At 34.4% G+C, this 20,445-nt stretch overlaps 3 protein-coding genes across 8 annotated transcripts; 2 read left to right on the forward strand and 1 right to left on the reverse strand.

Moving 5' to 3' along the window:
- Positions 1–587: 587 nt before the first annotated feature.
- On the reverse strand, positions 588–3,430 carry LOC142546595 (uncharacterized). The gene is made up of 3 exons (XM_075654397.1): positions 3,046–3,430; positions 1,852–2,078; positions 588–752 (listed from the first exon to the last, which is right to left on the reverse strand). The coding sequence occupies exons 1-3, from the start codon at positions 3,267–3,269 to the stop codon at positions 745–747; spliced, it is 459 nt and encodes a 152-aa protein (XP_075510512.1). The 5' UTR covers positions 3,270–3,430; the 3' UTR covers positions 588–744.
- A 2,195-nt stretch (positions 3,431–5,625) lies between these two features.
- LOC142546600 (coatomer subunit beta'-2-like) lies at positions 5,626–16,115 on the forward strand. Of its 4 annotated transcripts, none has more exons than XR_012820491.1 (26): positions 5,626–5,786; positions 6,041–6,061; positions 6,174–6,235; positions 6,526–6,580; positions 7,337–7,373; positions 7,480–7,805; positions 7,894–8,025; positions 8,112–8,260; positions 8,396–8,464; positions 8,818–8,968; positions 9,046–9,111; positions 9,578–9,766; positions 9,944–10,084; positions 10,185–10,259; positions 10,355–10,531; positions 10,627–10,718; positions 10,861–10,977; positions 11,661–11,775; positions 11,885–11,956; positions 12,675–12,871; positions 12,948–13,041; positions 13,169–13,275; positions 13,558–13,687; positions 14,132–14,360; positions 14,957–15,020; positions 15,902–16,115. XR_012820491.1 is itself a non-coding variant. In XM_075654428.1 (26 exons), the coding sequence occupies exons 1-25, from the start codon at positions 5,784–5,786 to the stop codon at positions 14,974–14,976; spliced, it is 2,751 nt and encodes a 916-aa protein (XP_075510543.1). In that variant the 5' UTR covers positions 5,626–5,783; the 3' UTR covers positions 14,977–15,020; positions 15,902–16,115. The 4 variants fall into 4 exon arrangements, 3 of the variants coding, with proteins under 3 accessions (XP_075510543.1, XP_075510523.1, XP_075510535.1); XM_075654428.1 differs by having other exon boundaries at positions 14,132–14,285; XM_075654408.1 differs by having other exon boundaries at positions 14,957–15,980.
- A 1,580-nt stretch (positions 16,116–17,695) lies between these two features.
- On the forward strand, positions 17,696–19,969 carry LOC142546619 (uncharacterized). Of its 3 annotated transcripts, XM_075654446.1 has the most exons (3): positions 17,696–17,714; positions 17,872–17,939; positions 18,819–19,969. In XM_075654446.1, exon 3 carries the CDS (start codon positions 18,975–18,977, stop codon positions 19,710–19,712), a length of 738 nt encoding a protein of 245 aa, XP_075510561.1. In that variant the 5' UTR covers positions 17,696–17,714; positions 17,872–17,939; positions 18,819–18,974; the 3' UTR covers positions 19,713–19,969. The 3 variants fall into 3 exon arrangements, with proteins under 3 accessions (XP_075510561.1, XP_075510552.1, XP_075510570.1); XM_075654437.1 differs by lacking the exon at positions 17,696–17,714 and having other exon boundaries at positions 17,814–17,939; XM_075654455.1 differs by lacking the exon at positions 17,696–17,714 and having other exon boundaries at positions 17,843–17,939; positions 18,802–19,969.
- Positions 19,970–20,445: the final 476 nt, after the last annotated feature.

Raw genomic sequence — 20,445 nt, forward strand, 5'->3', positions numbered from 1 at the left:
CAAAAACCGCACAACATAGGAAAAATCTAGCACATATTCTTCACACATAAGCCGCGAGACCAAAAAAAAAAATCATTAATATATGGAACTCATTGAGTACAATTCTTAGTCTTTTCTATAGCCAGTGTTTTTAAATTTAGGCTAGAAGAACGATCAGACCGGTTTACCCATTTTTTTAAAATTTGTATAAAAATTTCGATTTTTTATTTTTTTAAAAAACTTTATTTATTATATTTAAAATTTTTATTTTTTTGTTAAATATACGTGATTATTTGAATTTTGAATTTTATTAAAAACAATATTTTTAACATTAATAATATTAGACATTATTTTGATTTTTATATATATATAATCATATTTTATAAATATGTTGTTTAGATTTTTAAACTTGGATAAATTTTTTTTTTTTATTATTTATATACATATTTAAAATCTTTATTTATAATTTAAATATATTATATTATTATTTTATATAATATAAAAGTTCTCCGATCCGATCGTTGACCGATTGAACCGTTTATAAGGTAAACCACTTCGATCACCTGTTCAATCATGAAAACATCAGTACAGACTACCTAGAGTTTGAGTTGAGTCAAATAATCTACTATACTGTGAATGACAGGTTATAAGAGCAATTTCAATAAACAGAAAAGGCAAAAAAAAATGTTTCAGAAATTCATATCCTGCTGTCAGATGACCGCAACCGCGAAAAGGTAGACCGTGACAAGATTCTAGTTCCATTTGTCAAACATCTGCATCAAATTTAACGAAAAAAATGGTCAGTTAAACATGCAGGATTAGTTAGAATAGCATTTGACAAGTGCATAGATACAGGAGTGCATGGATCAGCAGAAGGTAACTGAATTATTCAACACTCTTCATCAATGTCCCCAAGCTGATTTGATATTAGATGTAGCTACGTCTTTTTCCATAAACTCATTGGCAAAAAGAAAAGTACATGTTAGTTCATGACATTGTAAGAGTCGAAGCTACAAAATGTAGAGTTACATGTGTATGGACTTCAATTGCAGGTCCAATTGATCTTTTATGAACTCGGCAGTACACACGATCCCTTAAAACGCCATGGAAACTCAGAGTTAATACCTTATGTGCAAATATGGGTTTCTCGAAGGAGCACAGTCAAAATTATGCTAGAAACTCCAATCAGTCAGAACAGTAGTCAACTATTTTTTCCTTGAATAATTATGTAAATTTCATTATTAAAAAACCATTTCTCAATTCCACTGAGCCTTTCGCATCAACGTGGACAAACTATAGAACTGAATTTAGCTAGGAGTTCCTCTAGCACATAAGAATTAGCATTCCTTTAAATATTCATGATCTTCATCCAGATAATTAGGAGAATTGCTTTAGTTTTCGAAGTTCATTTAACTAAACCGGTGATTGGAAAAGACAAACCTCGTCAGATGTTTCCTTTCCCAAAACGTGTCATTAAAGAAAAATAACTCAAGATCATCAAAACCAGTTCTCAACAAAAAAAAATCAAAATCAGTTTATTCATTAAAAAATGTTGCAATTGTTGGTAAAAGTGAACTTTTATTCTTCTTTTGGCTGTGATCCCGCACGCAAAGAATGTAACAGGAAAATAAGAAAAGAGAACCCGGATGATTAAACTAAGTTTATATAATGTAAGAAGTTCAAACATTTGACTATTTGAGGTCCTATTTGTAAGGCATGATAAAGTTCGAAGAATATAACATACGAAAAGATACGTGTTGTATGGACTAAAGAACCTACATGAAGGAGAAAGTGGTGGTAACAATAGAAGTTGTTTTGACCAAAAATTGATCATCATAAAATAGTAAAGAGTCAAAATAGAAAAGGGCTCACCTGAACGATATCTTGAGATAGGAATTTCCCGCAATTCTCGCCTCATGCACAAATATTCACTTAACAATGCCATTATTGCCAGGCTGGTGATGTTCACGACCCACCATGTCATTGATGACGGCCACCCACCATATAAAATGCATATGAAGAGGTGTGTGATATAAACGGTAGCAGAAAAATCCAGGCATTTCTTAGCTCTCTCCACTAAATAGAGTGAAAACCCAGCACTGCTTAAATAAAAAGCAGTTTGTCAGTGATGAAAATTTCAAAAATCCATCACAAGTCTAAACTATAGAAAAGTTCAGCACGTAACATAAACATATCCAATAAACAATTGTGTTTTAAAGTGAATGTCAAAACACGAACCTTGACACAATGATACGACTGCGGAGCAACCCGAAGAAGTTAAAGTTAGGTAGTTAGAGTTTGAGTTAGTTGACAGTAGTAGTTACAATAGTTGAATATAAATAAGAGGAAGTAAGAAAGAAATAACATGTATATTCTTTTAATTCAAACTCTATTCTTGTTGAATAAGATTCTCTCATTTTTTACCCCAATCCTATCTTCTTCTTAATCTATTTTCTTACGAGACTAGCGATCTCGAATTCGCTCATGCATCAGATAATCTCCGCAGAAAGTAATACACTCACATACACACACAAAATGCAGGCTTTCCAGGTGTGCAACACACAAAAATGTGTGACTAAACGCAACTCTTAGACTTCTGGAAAACTAGGGGATTGAATGAATCAAAAGGAAGCAAAATTTGAATGTTCTCGGTTTGCTTGAAGCAATAATCTTCCTAAACTCTAATGGACGCCAAATATTTAATACAAACCAGAATATTTAAGGCATGAAATTGAATCAACATAACTTCATTACAGTAACATAAAAGCAGTACAGCTACAAATGCTGAACAAATTGGCAAAAACACTATAGAATGTTCTGAAATTGCTACAGAATTATGCTCATGAATTTAGAATTTATTTCCCATGTCAAGATTCACACTACAACTCCAGACTGATCTATAGGTGGCAAATCTGAACATGATGGAAAACATGTATAAAATTTAGGCTGAAATTTAAGCACAACACCACGAACCATAAACTAAATCCAACCTAAATGACTATAGATTAATGCAAAACACAAAAATTATCCCGCAATCATATAAAAGAAGTGTTAAAACAAACTCACCCAGCAATAGAGCTGAGAAGAATCGAAGAAATTATGCACCAACCAGTCACTGTAGAAGCATCAACCGTTGCATAATCAAAGAAATACACCAGACTCATCCTCGAAACCCGAGTACCAACAAGAATTGACAAAAATATTCCAAGTGTCAGATAGTGCAGGCTCTGAAGGCACACGATTTGGGCAACAATCAGCCATGGATCCCAAGCCACCGCACCATAGAACATGACTTTTCAATTCAATTCACTTCCCCCTTTCTGTGATTTCTCAGATTAACAAACAAGATGCAACTATTCTTGATTTTTTATCGGAACTCTGATTTTTTGTGGGTTTGGCGCTGAATCGAGGAGCAAAAAAGAGAATCGCGTGGAGATCTTTCGTCACCATGTTGAACTTAAATCAATTTGGTTTAAATAATTTAGAAAACTTAAATTTGGTAAAGCCCCAATCACCAGGCCCAATTCGCACATCCAAATTGTACACCGGCCCATGTTTTATTTTACTAAATTTTATTCAAAATATTCATAAATGTTATTATATTTTTTAATATGTGTCTAAATAAATCTTTATTTTTGTTCACTCTTTATATTTTCTTTGGCTCATAATTATTTTTATTATATTTATACCATGTTTATTTATATCTCTAATATTTTATAAAAATTGAGGATTATAAACAAACTTCATGCTCACCTCTTCTCATCCACTATGCAACAATCTCCTTGTTTCCATTTCACAGATACATTTATCTTCACACGACAATTGCTCAACTTCGAATTTATTTGTCCAATTTATATGTAAAATATTTGTACATGCATTAATGTAATTAAAAATTTTTAACGATTCGTTTTGCAGTTAAATTTTGATTTATCCTTCATACAACAGTTGGATCTAGTGTCCATTTTGATGAGAAATATCGTATTTGCTATGACGGACAGTTATTAGTTTTAGTCTTGGGTGAATTTTTTTGTTAAAGTGATAGTTCCCCAAATACTTGTTGTAACCCATGTTTAAATTTTAATATAGGGTAAAACTATGAAATTTTGAGCTGTTAAAATAAAAGTAAAAAAAAAAGCCACTCGCCATTTAAAAAAAAAAAAAAAGAAGCCACTCGCCATTTTAAAAAAAAGCCACTAACCAAATGTACCAAGTAACACCCCAAATTGAGCCATCAATATACACCTTCCACAGGTCTTTGACAGCTTCATGCACTTTTCGTCCAGAAAAAAGGCTAAGGCTTGAGCCTTGATAGCCTGTCGTGGTCCTTATTGTATATCATATTCCCCCATCTTAGTAGTCTATTTTACCAACCTCCCCGATAGTCCGCTTGAGTAAATATTCTCCCAAAAAGACTATTAGTAAATATCAGGATGAGATACCTTAATCTCCGAGCAATCATTACCAGTTCCAAAGACAGTTTTTTCACAACTGTATATCTTAGTTCAGCTCATTTGAGTGTGTGGGATATGCAATAGATGGGGTGCTGACTGCTGAGCAGATATTCATGTTTGATTAGGACTTAGTTTACTGTCCGTCAGTAGCTGAGGGATAGATGCATAATTGTTCTCCGGTGATCGACTTAGCTAAAATTGAGAGTTCAGACAAATATTTTCTTCAACTCCTCAAAAGACTTATCACACTATTCATCTCAGTCGAGCTTCTTAGCTATCTGTCGAACTCGGCAAATTATTGACATGATTATTTTTTGAAACTACCTAATTTTTTTTTATACTGAGTTTGCCCTTATTGACATGGTTATTTTTGAAACTCATACTACAAATACATCACTAAACAAAATAAAATTCAAATCATCACACTACGTACTGTACCAGTAACCCAGTCACGTGCATGGCCACCATGCTAATTTTTTTATATGCTAAATTTAAATTAATTTTGTATTAGTTAGAGTAACTCAATTTTAAAAGTTAAAATATTTTAGATTTTAAAATCCAAACCCATATGACAAATATCAGCTTTTGTGCAGTACTACGAGTATCCCAATAATAAAAAAATGTAGGAAATAAATGTATTTTTAGGATTAAACGTGAAAGAGTAATTTTTTTGTGAGACGATTTCACGAATTTTTATCTGTGAGACGGGTGTCCTATCGATATTCACAGTAAAAGTAATACTCTTAGCATAAAAAATAATACTTTTTCATGAATGACCCAAACAAGAAATCCGTCTCACAAAATACGACCTATTAGGTCGTCTCACACAAGTTTTTGTCATTACATTTTTGATATCTTTGTTATTGAACAAATGAAATGAATGTGATATCGATCATTTATTATATTATCTCACGATACAACGGTGAGCATACAGAAAATAATCAATTTAATTTCGGATTTGCATAAAACAATCTCGAGTAGACATTTTGTAGGAACATTCTTTTTTCATATCCAAATCGAAGCAAGAAAATGCGAAGAATTTTCAGAAATTGATAAATGACACACCAATCGAAATCCAGACCGTTGATTCTAGCAGGTCAAATCCATCGACGGCAAAAACTGCGTCAGATTACACATCCTGTCTCAGGACACCTTCAGTTATGCTTCACTACAAAGCCTATTTATAAATTTCATCTGCCTTTGTAATTTCTCAGTAGTATTTCCTCAATCTCTCTCTCTCTCTATATTTCTACACTCTCGAGTTCCGTGTTTTCTCCACACACCGAGCCACTCGTCGATCTTGTTACGCTCGGATCTTCAGGGTTTCCCAGTTGCATCACTCAATCCGCAGCAATGGCGAGTCGTTTTTTATGTTTTATGTCTGAAGTTGGTTTTGTGTTTTGTATATTAGATCTGGTATCGGAAATTTTTACTTATTTAGATCAGAGTTTATGGGAGAGGTGGGGATTATGATGTGTTTTTTTTTTCTTCTCAATTCACGCGGAAGATGCGTTATCTGTTTGGATTTTAGACTGATTTGTTTTCTGAGATCTGACCTAATCTGCGATTGTTGTTCCATGTTATGAACTTTGATGTTGGTGCCGCTGCAGCCGCTCAGACTCGAAATCAAGGTACTGAGAAACATTTAAATCGAGGCTACTGTTTTAAATAGCGTTGTTGTAATATGTGCGTGCTTGTGACTGGAGAATTTGTTTTGATGCTGACTTGAAATCTTTCCACCAGAGGAAACTTGCTCAAAGATCAGAAAGAGTGAAATGTGTGGATCTTCACCCATCGGAGCCATGGTACGCATCTTGTGCGATCAATCTAGATTTCTTTTCCATTCCTTAGTTGCTGCTCCTGGCATTTTATGTTAGGAATGGATTAATGATTCTTATTTTTTTCCCCATTTATTTATTTTCTCTTATTTTTTAAATGTTTAAGCATCCTACTACTTCATTGACATCCCACTACAGCATCTTTTTAAGGTTTTCTGTGCTTTCTGGTTGAGATGTTTGAACATGAAAAGCTTCACTATTCTCTATTGGTCAAATTTTGATGGGTTTTAATTATTCATAATGTTTGTTCCTCACAGGATGTTGGCAAGTTTGTATTCAGGGACTGTTTGCATTTGGAACTATCAGACCCAGGTGTGTAAATTGTAGCTGACATTATTATTTATGTTCTGTGACTCGTGAATATTAGTTTCTGATGAGTGTTTGCTATTGAATCTCGCTTGGATGTTGTGTATTTTCCATTTACTTTCTAAACTTGGTATGGATTATTGTTTGAAATCTTCGAGAATTTGGCCTAATCACGACTCTGATCCTACACACTATTGACAGTGTAATTAATTTAGCGTAGAGAAAAAAATTGTTAGTTTCTTTCATATCTAACTCCTTCCAGGTTTTTTCTATTTTTTTATATATGTGCGTGTGATGCTTGGTATTAGCTTTTTAGTTTACGTAATCTACAAGTTTTCTGCTTTAGGAGGAAAGTTTTGAAAGGAGATAAATGGACAAAGAATATTATTTCTCTTTAGTTTGTATCGGTATGAGAACAGTGTGAATTATGTAAGCAATTACAAAAGAAGTTCTTTTAACAAAGATGTGAATTGGTAAGGATTGGTCGACGTAATATAAACCTGAGACTGAACTTGGATATACCCCAGAACAATACATTTTTGTTACCTTGAGACATATTGACAGCCGCTGATCATTTGATTGGACTGAAGTTTGGACTGGGTGCACTTGACGATATGAATGATTTAAAAAATAAATGTAACCCATTATTACCAATTTGGCGTGCTCTTGAAGTTTCTCCAAGTTGCTGTTGTCTATCTTTTGAGGGGGTTTAAACTTTAAAGCCAAAAATGACTTTTTAAAATGTTATTTTTTGTGTTGCAGACAATGGTGAAGTCTTTTGAGGTTACGGAACTACCAGGTGCATGATTAGAATTGAATGTTATTTATCTTTTACGCTCGAATAACATTTTCTATTGTAACAAGGAGTATTTTCTCATGCTCTATCCTACCGTTTAATCTCACAGTTAGGTCTGCGAAATTCATAGCACGCAAGCAATGGGTTGTTGCTGGTGCTGATGACATGTTCATTCGTGTGTACAATTACAATACGATGGATAAAGTCAAAGTGTTTGAGGCTCATACTGATTATATTAGATGTGTGGCTGTTCATCCCACTCTTCCATATGTGCTGTCATCGTCTGATGACATGCTCATAAAGCTTTGGGACTGGGAAAAGGGGTGGGTATGCACTCAAATATTCGAGGGTCATTCCCATTATGTGATGCAAGTAACATTCAATCCAAAAGATACCAACACTTTTGCAAGTGCATCGCTTGATCGGACAATCAAGGTACAATCTGAATGCTTTGTCGATGACCTTATCCATATTTTTCTTACTTTGACCTCAATATTTTAGCCAATAATATTTATTTTTGTAGATTTGGAATCTTGGAGCCCCAGACCCGAACTTTACGCTCGATGCCCATCTGAAAGGAGTCAATTGTGTAGATTATTTTACTGGCGGGGATAAACCTTATCTAATCACGGGTTCTGATGATCACACTGCCAAGGTTTGTACATATGTTTCCTTTCATCTTCTCTTTTATTCAGGGTTTTAGAACAACATATGAAATCATATGCAATTTATGCCGAACAGGTTTGGGATTATCAGACAAAAAGCTGTGTCCAGACGCTAGAGGGTCACACACACAATGTTTCTGCAGTTTGTTTCCACCCTGAACTTCCGATTATAATAACAGGCTCTGAGGATGGTACTGTCCGTATATGGCATGCTACCACGTATAGGTAGTTCTTTGCTATAAGATGGCTCTATACTTGATAGTTGGAATATGCCTACGTCTATTTCTTTTAGCTTTTCTGCTGTAGAAAGTCATCTTCAAATGTTGCCAAAGTATTCTCATGATATTTGTCATCTTGCAGACTTGAAAACACATTGAATTATGGTCTCGAGAGAGTTTGGGCAGTTGGTTACATGAAAGGTTCAAGACGGTAAGTTTTTGTGCTGTTAATCTAATGTGCTTCTGAGGCTTTTTTGATGAATCTGAAAGTCGGGCATTGATACTGGCAGTATTCGCCCTTGTTGATTCGCTAGTTATATTTGGCTAAAAGTCCTTTACATACACCTTGTTCAAACATGTTAGTACCATTTTAAAGCTTGTTTCTGAAAGAAGTAGTTGTGATAAGCCTTCAACTCATTTTCCAACCTTAACAGTAAAGAATCCCATTCCAAAATCATAGTTTTTTTTGTCATAGCATATTACCTGGTGAAGATAAATCCTTTCTGTGAATTCTGTCTTGATTTTTATTTTACTTGAGGATATATGTCTTACTGATGAATGCAGGGTTGTAATTGGCTATGATGAAGGATCCATCATGGTAAAACTCGGTCGAGAAGTACCAGTCGCTAGCATGGACAATAGTGGAAAAGTCATTTGGGCTAAGCATAATGAAATTCAGACGGTCAATATTAAGAGTGTTGGAGCTGATTATGAGGTAACACTTTTGCTGGAATTTAACATATCAGTTTTCAATCAAATTGATGTTCTCAAATTACTTGGTGTTTTTCCCAGGTAGCTGATGGAGAAAGATTGCCGTTGGCTGTTAAAGAATTGGGTACATGTGACCTCTACCCACAGGTGATTATTCCTTGATTTGTGAAAGCTGTATGTTGTCTCGATATTTTTTAAGTGCGGTTATATATTATGTATTCAGATCTTGATACATTCTCTATAGAGCCACTTTTTTGTCTTTATGAATGTTATTGTAAAGAAAAGTTACTGTTTCATCCATTTACTTTTAAAATTTTATTGGTTATTTTAGTTCTATGTTTGTTTTGTGTGGTCTAAAAGTACATGAAATCATACAGTCATTCTATCTGGCAAGGAAGCTGAATGATCTTCCTATTACCTTTTTAGAAGAACTTTTCGGAGAAAATTGCTGAAGTTGATTTCTTTTAATGATTGGGGTGGAAGAGGAGTTCTAAAAAAGCTGTTCGTTATCTTCTTGTTGCCAATGTTTAAAATATCGAATTCCATTCAGCTATAACAATTACTCACGACTCTGTGTTTTGGAATATTTACTTCGAAATTTTCTTGTACGCAGAGCTTAAAGCATAACCCCAATGGGAGGTTTGTTGTTGTTTGTGGAGATGGCGAATACATTATTTACACAGCTTTGGCTTGGAGAAACAGATCATTCGGCTCTGCGTTGGAAATTGTGTGGTCAACTGAAGGAGAATATGCCGTTAGAGAAAGTACATCAAAAATTAAAATCTTCAGTAAAAATTTCCAGGTTTTTCTTCTTCTTCCTTCCTTTTCATTATTCGTCACTGAAGCAAAATGAAAAAATAAACTGCGATGGCTTTTTGGCTCCCCATTCTCTTATTTCAAGTTTAAAATTCTAAACATTAGTCTGGTTGGAAATCATATGGTTTGTCCACTATCATAACAGTAATATCACATTTTTCAGGAGAAGAAAAACATTCGTCCCACATTCTCAGCGGAGCACATAGTTGGAGGAACTTTATTGGCAATGTGTTCAAATGATTTTATTTGTTTCTACGATTGGGCTGAATGCAGGTTGATACGACGAATTGACGTGAATGTCAAAGTAAGAAAGTTATAGCTTGAGTTATAGTATGCTTATGTCTCTAAGGTGCCAATATTGATTACGAAAGTTAATTTATCTGTCTCTTGGTTACGTAATCCAGAATCTTTACTGGGCAGACAGCGGGGATATGGTGGCTATCGCGAGTGACACATCATTCTACATACTTAAGTTTAACGTAATTTTTTTTGTTTTTCTTCTGATTCTTATGAATTTACGTGGTGGTTCTTTCTAGTGAAGTTTAAGTAATCCGATTTGCTTTTTGTTTTGCAGCGCGATGTGGTTTCTGCACATCTGGATAGTGGAAGATCCTCAGATGAACAAGGCGTGGAAGATGCTTTTGAGCTTCTTTATGAAATTAATGAACGAGTAAGGACTGGACTTTGGGTTGGGGATTGTTTTATTTACAACAACTCTTCCTGGAGACTCAATTACTGCGTAGGTGGTGAGGTATGGTGTGATTTTTCAAATAATATTATTATCATTATATTCTGTTTCTTTCTTCCTCGAGTAAGAAAGCAATGATTATCTTTGTGACTTTGTAGGTGACAACAATGTTTCATTTAGACCGGCCAATGTACTTACTTGGATACCTGGCTAACCAGAGCCGTGTTTTCCTCATAGACAAAGAATTCAAGTAAGTTGCTCATGCAAAATTTTATAATTAGCATGTGTTGATTACATTTGTTATTCGCGTATTTTGATCACATTTGTTCACATTGGGAGTGGTATCAGAAATATAGTGTTTTTGTTAATTGTGTCTATTGATCTATTTGCAGTGTTATAGGATATACTTTATTGCTCAGCTTGATTGAGTATAAAACTCTTGTAATGCGTGGTGATCTGGAAAAGGCAAATGAGGTTTTACCATCAATCCCAAAGGAGCATCATAACAGGTTTGCCACCTCTTCATTTTTGTTATTATGGTTTCTTAAATCTTCATGCATGATGCTATGACACTTCAATTGCTTTTCTTTGCCATTTTTCTTTCGAATCAAGATCTTGTGTTTGAAATAAGAACTATGTTGCATGGATACGGGTATGGTTACGGGTACCGGTACCGTATTGAATACAATAGATACAGTGATACTATAAGTTTTGAAAATATAAGACACGGTACGACTATGATACAATAATTATTAAAAATTAAATATAGTATTAAAAATAAAAATTGTAGAGATATATATGTTCTTGTAAATATATTGTATAGACATATATATTTATGTAAATATATATAATGTATAACTTCAGAATAGTGATTTAAGAAGAAAAAGTGATTCCGTATCCTAGCTGTGTACAAGACATATCTAACTGGTCAAACCCACAAAAATTCAACGACACGGATTTTTCCGTATCCTACACGTATCGGCGTTTCATATCCGTATCCTTGTTGTACGCGTGTCCGATACTTCCAAAAAAAATAAAATTAGGAGCCTGTGCTCATAGGATAAGAATAATGTTCCTTAACTTGCTGTTTTTATTTCTCAGCTTATGTGCCATTTCTTATCTGGTTTTGATTTGCTGATTCTAGAACAGTTATTTTAACTTAATTCTGGATATCAATTAATTTTGTGCCCAGTGTGGCTCGTTTCTTGGAATCCCGAGGAATGATAGAAGATGCCCTAGAAGTTGCTACTGAGCCGGATTACAGATTTGAGTTAGCCATACAGCTGGGTAAACTAGAGATTGCAAAGGTAAATGACTCGTTTATTTTGTTTGCATGCACTTGAATTATTACGATATTATCTCTCATATTTTGTACTTCGGTGAATGATTCGGTGCTTTCAAACATTTTCTGCACAGGAAATCGCTGCAGTAGCTCAGAGCGAATCTAAATGGAAGCAATTGGGTGAATTAGCTATGTCTACTGGAATGGTATGCACTCCACCATTTAGCCCTAACTTAACATGCATCACTTCAGTAATTTTAAAGTTGATGTTTCTTAAGTTTGATGTAATGCTTTATATTTGATGCCTTGAGTTTTGTTGATGCACAAATTATTTAACATCAGCCTATTGAGGAGAGACCTCCAAGCCCCAAACAATCACCATTACAACTTTCCCTTTACCTGTAACACGGTGAAGTATTGTCGATAACAGGCAATGGCAGTTATAGGATGTCTAATTTACCCTCTATTTTTCATTTTTAGAAATGAAGATGTTATTCATGCCTCCTTTACCCGGAAGAAACCTTACTAAAAACCACAATTATCCATATCCTTTATATCCGTCCAAATGAGACAGATGGAGCCCAAATTAGAACCCTATAACGCAAAATGTTATTTTTTAGTTTTCAGTCGAACTGAAGTTTGACGCAAGGAACATTAGGCTTCAGTTCAACTCAATGAACATAAGGCTTGAGCAGTTCAACCTGAATATGAAATATGAATGTCATTTTACTGATTTGACTCATTTGCACAATGAGATATATCCTCATGGGAAGGTGGACCAAATGACTTCATAATAATATATATGCACGAGAGGCGAGAGCATACGACGTTTTCCTTATCCCCTCTCCCTCTTTGTTGATTTAATGAGGTACACTTGTAAATCCATTTGGTACTGGATTCAAATGCTTCTGTTGGTTATTGCAGTTAGAGATGGCTGAAGAATGTTTGAAGCAAGCAAATGATTTGAGTGGTTTGTTGCTACTCTATTCTTCTTTAGGAAATGCTGAAGGAATTGCCGAACTTGCATCTCTTGCCAAAGAGCATGGGAAAAATAATGTTGCGTTCCTGTGTCTTTTTATGTTGGGTAAACTGGAGGAATGCCTTCAGCTATTGGTTGACTGGTAACTCTTTTTGATTGTATCTGGTTGTTGTTTTTATTTGTTGCCTTGATTAATACGAATACAAAATTGTTTCCAGCAATCGGATACCTGAAGCTGCATTGATGGCTCGTTCTTACCTCCCAAGTAAGGTGTCAGAAATAGTCGCGCTTTGGAGAAAGGACCTCGGCAAGGTTGCAGTCAATTTATATAAACTGTATATTTTTTTAATTTATAAAAATTGCTGTTTAATGGAGTGTAAGAGGGTTATTGGTTGATTGTGCTGTTTGGTCTGATTCTATGATTGAATGCAATTGTCAGATTAATCAAAAAGCTGCTGAATCTCTTGCTGACCCTGAAGAGTATCCAAATTTGTTTGAAGATTGGCAGATTGCGCTTGCTGTTGAAGCTAAAGCTGGTGAAACACGGTATCTATTTATGTTTGGCAGATGAATTTCTCATACTCACTATTCAATGATACATATTATAGTACAAGAAGTAGAAATTCAACCACATATTGCGATCATGATTTTTTTTTTCACTTTTGTTAATTTGAAGGCTAGTGTAAATTTGATCCAAGTTGGATGTAGTATTTGCCTTTTTTTTTTTGCAGTTTCCTTGTCTAATGTACCGAGTTTGGGACAAGCTTTATAAGTTAATGTTTGAAGATGAGCCCGAGAGGAGTTAATATCAACTTGTTTTCCATGTAGGGGTACATATCCTTCTGCTGCTGAATACGTGCACCATGTTGATAGATCGGCTGCAAGTCTTGTAGAAATATTTAGAAATATGCAAATGGATGAAGAAGAACCACTGGAAAATGGAGACTTGGACCATGAGGTAGAGCAGAATGCATTTTCTTTGTTCCGAACTATTTTTCAATTCAATAATTAGCATTTTTGCACTTTACAGAAAACTAAAGATGATATACAAGAGCATCCACTCCTTAGAAATTTAGTAGTTTTGTCTGTATCTATATTCTGTCAAGTCTTGATTGTGGAATATTTTTTAAAAATAGGTATCTGCTTCACAAAGGATTTCCGGCATTTTTTTCTAATATTGAATGTGCTAGTTGTCCGTTATGCATCTTGTTGAATGAAGGGATGTTTAGGTCTATTTTATGTGCTTAAGTTTTTTTTTATTGTTCGATAGCATTTAGCTGCTAGAATTCTTTATATGTGCTGATATGAACCTGCACAAATGTTGCGTCAATTTTTAAAATTTTTAGTCTCTTATACTATCGACACTCAGGAGTTGGTGTTTTTCTTTTCCAATTTTGTATAGGCTGCTGAGCAGAATGGAGATGAAATGAAAGACGAGCAAGGTGAAGCACATATACAGGGGCATGATGAGGGCCAAGATGAGGCTGTTGTGGTGGATGCTGACTCTACAGATAGTGCTGTACTCGTTAATGGAAATGAAGCAGAGGAAGAGTGGGGTACGAATAATGAAGGAAAACCATCAGCATAAAAGCAATTGGTTGTGCCGTGTGAAATTCCTAGTTTTGATGCTGGTGATTAATTGATTTTCTTTTAGTTGCTTCGTAGACTACCAATTTTTGTAGTGTTGATGCAATCTTGTGTTATCAATTAATTATATATTCATCAGGGTCCCATATGCATCTTCTTATCAATACACAGTTTTAGTAGCCAGCAAACATTGATTACTAGTTTGAATTAATAACCTAATGTAAGTGGGATGAGTTCCCTTTTGAGAGAAAGCATACTAGTGTTTGAACTGATGCTGTTTTATGACATATCCTTTAGTTTCTTGTGGAAATGAGGTAAAATGAGATCATGTATGCTCATGTGATATCATTATCTATCTTTGATTATGGTGTTTCTTAACTACCATGGACGCCATATATTTTAGTGGCCCTTTCATTTCATAATCAGTTGCAAGATCTTTTTCTTCGACCAGTTGGTAATATGCTTTCCATATGAGTCGTCGTATCATATTGCTTTGGCAACTTAATGTAATTTTGGCTGGAAAGCAAAACTTAGGTTGCAGAAAAATTATATAATGACATTTTATATTATTTTTATGTAACAGTTTTAATCCTATAACAACCGAATCTTAATTTTCCTCCCCTTTTGTCTGAGTTGACAGTGCTTACACCACATCATTAGGCCCTCTGAAGACATATGGCTCCAGCGATGTATAACTTCTCAGGGTAAGAATCGAGGCTTTTTACGAAATGTATTTTAGTTGCAATTCTTTCATTTGTCAGGTACCAAATATTTATTAATTTGCTACAAGGATGTATAGGAAGTGATTTTCTATTTTTTGGTCTACTTAATCTGAAATGTATTACTTTTGGTGTTATAGGATTTTTTTTACTGAATATACAACTGCTGATGACATTTTCTATATTTTGTGCACATTAGGTAAAAAATGGATTTGAGTACAGTTTTTCTTATTAGTTAAAAAACGATTATCGCAATTATACACCTTGAATTTGATGCCTAATTCTTGTTAGGATTTTATTATATCGTATTCCTTTATTGAAAAAATCGAAACATTTGGTCAGCTGATTTGATATAACGCTTGATCCTGAACTTGTGCTATTCATTCTTGTTGAAAATATGTATTTGTTTGAGCAATGTGCTGAATCATATTCTCGGATGTTCGTTCTCAGAAAATAAAACATTCATGAGTGTGTCAAATCATTTCTCTTGTGTTTCAAAACTCAGCAAGCAAATACTTATTGGACTAGGGATATGTAATTTTACATTATTTCTCATAGTTGAGGCTGACTCCGTATTTAGATGACCCGTTCTGTTTTGTCGTTCGCATAAACGAAAGATTTCTCCTAATCTGGCATGTGGCTGACAACAAAGTTTGTATTCTCATAGACCTTGAAGCACTTTCTCATATTGGCTACTAATTTAGTTTTGTTATGTTGCAATTATTGTTTCATCTCATTTAAGTAGATAGAGTAGTGACACGTTCGTACTCATATAACGATCCCTATTACTTTGATACTGTGAGAGAATTCATCTGTGCCCCCTCATCTCTTTGCGCACCGATGTACGAGTCTGATTCTTGTTCCAGGTACTTTTGAGGTCGCCTGGAGTTGTTCATATCTGGGGAATAGTGTCTTTTCTTCCTGTGGTGTGATAAGCACAACGAATTTTGTTTGGTAACAACAGGCATACAAGGTGTAATTTCCAGTTTTTATTTAAAGTATAGTTGTCGACTTTTTTTCTACTTACTACATACTTGTTAATACCAATTTTCAGTTTGGAATGATCGCTTGCTACTGCGATTTGTGAGTAATAGATACACAGGAACTTCGGTAATAAAGGTGGTAGTATTGATACGATTCTTCAAAAACGAAAAGCAAATTATTAGTACGTCATGTCCGATCAGATTCATATCAAGTATTGTGTGCTTGATTCCAATTGCTCCTTTTTTTTTTATTAGCGTGTGGATTACTGTTTTTTTTCTAAGAAAATTATAAAATGCAAAAAAGATTCTTCCTTTTACTTAAAAATAGTCATTTTCAATATTCAAAATAGAAGGAGCAAACGTGTGTATAGTCAAAAGAGTTGATAAATAGCAATAAATAAAAATATGCATCGTTCCAAAAATGTTTCATAATAATTTTATTTTTTTTTTATAAAAATGGTATTTCATGTCTCCCCAAATTCAGAATCTCGTTTAAAATTCATGAGTGTAACTCATCGAACAATGACAAGTAATTCGGTTCCATAATAGCTTTGACGTCCAACGCTCTTAACTGTTATTTCGCTCTACGTAGTTGAGGAATTTAAATACGCATGGAACAATCATCTCAAAGAGTGAGTATGATACCGAATATAAATATTAAACGATTAAGAGTCCGTTTGGTTGAAGACAATTTATTAAAAATAATTTTTAAAAAACAAAAAAATACTTTTTTAAAAATTATAGTATTTGGTTACAAAAAATGTTTTAAAAAATATATAAAAATGTGTTTTTTTTAGAAACTAGAATTTCTGGCTTTTGGGTTTTTGGTTCTACTTATATTTAAAAATTAGAGCAAAAACATTTTTCAATATTTATCTCAATGTCAAAATTGATTCTGTTTTTTTTTTAATATATAAATAAAAGTACATTAAAAAAGTTACAACTTATATATTATATTGACTCTAATTGTTAATAAGTAGCAATAATATGTCATCTGCTGGTGTTGTGATGCAATATGTTCTGGTTATCAATCAAATGAACATTAGGAAAGTAAACTTGGAATGCAAATCAATCAAATCAATAATATGTCATATGCTGGTGTTGTGACGCAATATGTTCTGGCTATCAATCGAATGAACATTTGGAAAGTAAACTTGGAATGCAAATCAATCAAATGGAACGATACTAACGTGAAAACCGGTAATTAAAGAGTTGGTCCAACAAATCTGCTTTCAATTCTCATTGATGATAGAGATTTTGTATGTTGAAGGCGCAAATCCTTGCTTTTTTTGTCTAATAAACATTTTATGGACGTCATGCATAGTGTTAGGTCCGAGGTCCTAAACAGAGCATCGCCCACAAGCAAAGCATCCAAAACTCTAATGTGCATCAATGACTCAATAAATTGGTATCGAGACTAAACATTTGTCATCTGATTATAAACTACAAATTTCAACATACCATGCGATAATACGATTTACCAATTCTATAATTTTTCAAATAGGTGAATAAATTTTTTTTAATAAAAAAAAACCATTTTATACATCAACACGAGATTGTCAACAATAGTAACTAAGAAAACTCAAAAATTCAAAGAACTTTATACTCTAATTTCCAAAATAAAAATATTCTAGTATTAATCGAACACACTACACTATAGTTGTCATGTCGGGCTCGGCCTAGCCTGCCATAGTAAGTTTTATATGGCTTGATTTGAATGAATTTTAATAACAATTAACTTTGTAGTATTTCTCTAGTTTTTTTCATATTTTATTATATTTTTAAATATTGATTTGACTTGGGTTTATAAATATTTTAACCTCAGCAACATCAGCACAGCACACTCCGAGAAGAAGCAAAAATGGCGACCCAGGATCAGAACCAATGGCGATTTTCTCTTTAGCTGCGTTCTTAAGCTGAAGTAGGATTTCTTCCTTAACCATTCCATTGTGTTTTTATTGACAGCCATTCAAATTTTTATAAGTGATTTGGATCTATGGAGATGTAGATAGGTTTGAAGTTGTCGCCTTTTGCTTTTCTATTTTCTGTGAATTTATGAGATGATGAAATAAATTAATCATCTAAAGCGGAAGGTATTTATATCATTAAGATTTTTTCCCCTGGCTGTTTCTGTGTATAGATGTAAGAAAGTATACGGGCATCCCCCTCGAAAGGTGTCTGAAAATATTAGCCTCTTGTTCCTTTGGGTGCCTACTTCTGAACTTTTTTTGGTAGTTGCCTCTTATCCATGTTTACCGTGAGTTGATCTTGAAATTAGAGCATGATTTTGTCATTGGATAAATGAGGAAACGATAAATGAGGAAACGCGTCTCCTCATCGGTGAATTATTTCCGGTATATACAGTTTGAAACGAGTGACCTGCATTATCCATAATTCTCTTCTGATCGGCTCTTTTTTGTTTCTTGGCTGCCTGATCGTGAGCTTTTTTTAAATGTAATGTCACCTGTGGTAACTTTTTCGTTATTCCAGCCTATTTTTTCTTCTATTTTTTTTCATTTTCAATGATGGGAAAAAAATGCCTTTTTATGCTTTTGATGGTTATGGTTAAGTGCTTGGCATTCTACTTGTTTTGAGGGGCTCTTTTGATGGAATAGGACATGTTTTGAATTCATATTATCATCTGATCTGCTGGTGGTGATTCAGTTTCCCCTACAAAATATTAAAAGAAGTTGAAATCCTTGACTCTGAATATTGATAAGTGGATCATAAGATTTCTCAAATGTTTAACAATGTCACTGCGTGATTATCTTGTTGAATTTTAGCTTGCATGCCATCGCAGATAGAATTGATAATTAACAGAAGGTTGATTGTCGTGGAATTTGTTGAGAGTTGAGACTGCAAGATCTGGGAGAAAAACCTCGTTAATATATGTCGACTTCCTTCACTGTTGGATAAGCTTGGAGAAATATCTATATTAACTCATCAAATCTAGTACATGGGAGAAATCTTAACGTTTTCGCAGTCCTCGTTACTGCAAAGATCTGAGCATCAATTGGGCATTTCGAGGCAAGTGCAACTTCATGTTGGTCGCCGGCAAGCGTTCTCAGCTGGAGCTGTGGCTCTGAGTTTTGTCCCGACAAGGTTGAAGAAAGTGCGAACTATTGGTTCTCTCTATTTGGAAGATAAAGCTGGTTTTTTCATAGATTCAAAAATGTCAACCACTTTCCCCCCTATTTCTGCTGGGACAGGCAGTTATATTTTACTAGATTCTGGTGGTTCGAATGACAATTTTAATGGTGGTAATGGTGATGAAGGTGGTGGAAGTGGCAATGGTGGTAATGATAATAAAGATAAGGGGAGACCAGGTGAAAATGATGGTCACGATGGTGGAGATGCCAAGAAAGTGGGCATGTCAATGTCCCAGAAACTCACACTTGGGTATGCTGCCTTGGTTGGAGTTGGTGGTGCAATGGGCTATATTAAAGGTGGAAGCAAGAAGTCATTAATTTCAGGTGGACTGTCAGCTCTTGTATTGTATATTGTTTACAGTATTCTTCCAACAAACCCTGTTTTGGCGTCGTGCTTCGGCCTTGGTCTATCGTTTTCTCTCCTTATAGTGATGGGTTCTCGCTTTAAGAGGTCAGCAAAGATCTTTCCAGCTGGTGTTGTCTCCTTGGTATCTTTAGTCATGAGTGGTGGCTATTTGCACGGAATATTACGTAGTATGCACTAATCATGCTCAAAGTATGTTTTTGTGTCCAACTATACTTGTATCCGGCAGGTTGTTTCCTGGTCTGTGACCTTGTCACTTGTCGTCCAAAATACAGATACGAGGACTTCACATTCTTTGCATGTCAGGTCTCTGAATTTGCGAAATTTGCTCTTGTTTTGTTGAAGTAATAACAGAGAGGTGGGTTTGAACTCGTCTGTAATATGTATCTTATAAGGTGGATCTGATTATATGTGATGCAACTGTAGCTGTTAAATGGAGTATCTTATATTTGCATGCTTCATAGCTTTGTTTTCCAGGGTTTTGCATATTCTTGTTAGTTTATCTCTACAGAGCTTTATTTACTTGCTTTAGTCTTTCACCGAGTGGCTCATTTTTAATACAAAGGTGCACTGTGCTAAGGTATCTGTGAACTATCGATGTGGGGAAAATAACATGGAGTAAAATGCAAGTTGGTTGGTTGTTTGCAGCAAGTTGTAGTAGAGTTTTGTAACAATTTCAAGATTAAATTATGTTGGAATTAGATGAGAGAAAGGATTTACACTTTTCAATATTATTTAGTCAAACAGGCTTAAGACAAATTTATATAGAGTAGCAGTTTGTGGGTGATTTTATATTTTTCACTATTGTGAATGTAATCAATCTTTTATGAAGCGAAAGCTCTATGAGGTTAACTTTCGTTAATTTGAAGGCTAGATTTTTTTTTTGTACAAGAAAAAACGATGGTTCGAGGGTG

Source organism: Primulina tabacum, chromosome 1, assembly GCF_025594145.1.
Source record: "Primulina tabacum isolate GXHZ01 chromosome 1, ASM2559414v2, whole genome shotgun sequence".
Lineage (NCBI taxonomy): Eukaryota > Viridiplantae > Streptophyta > Magnoliopsida > Lamiales > Gesneriaceae > Primulina > Primulina tabacum.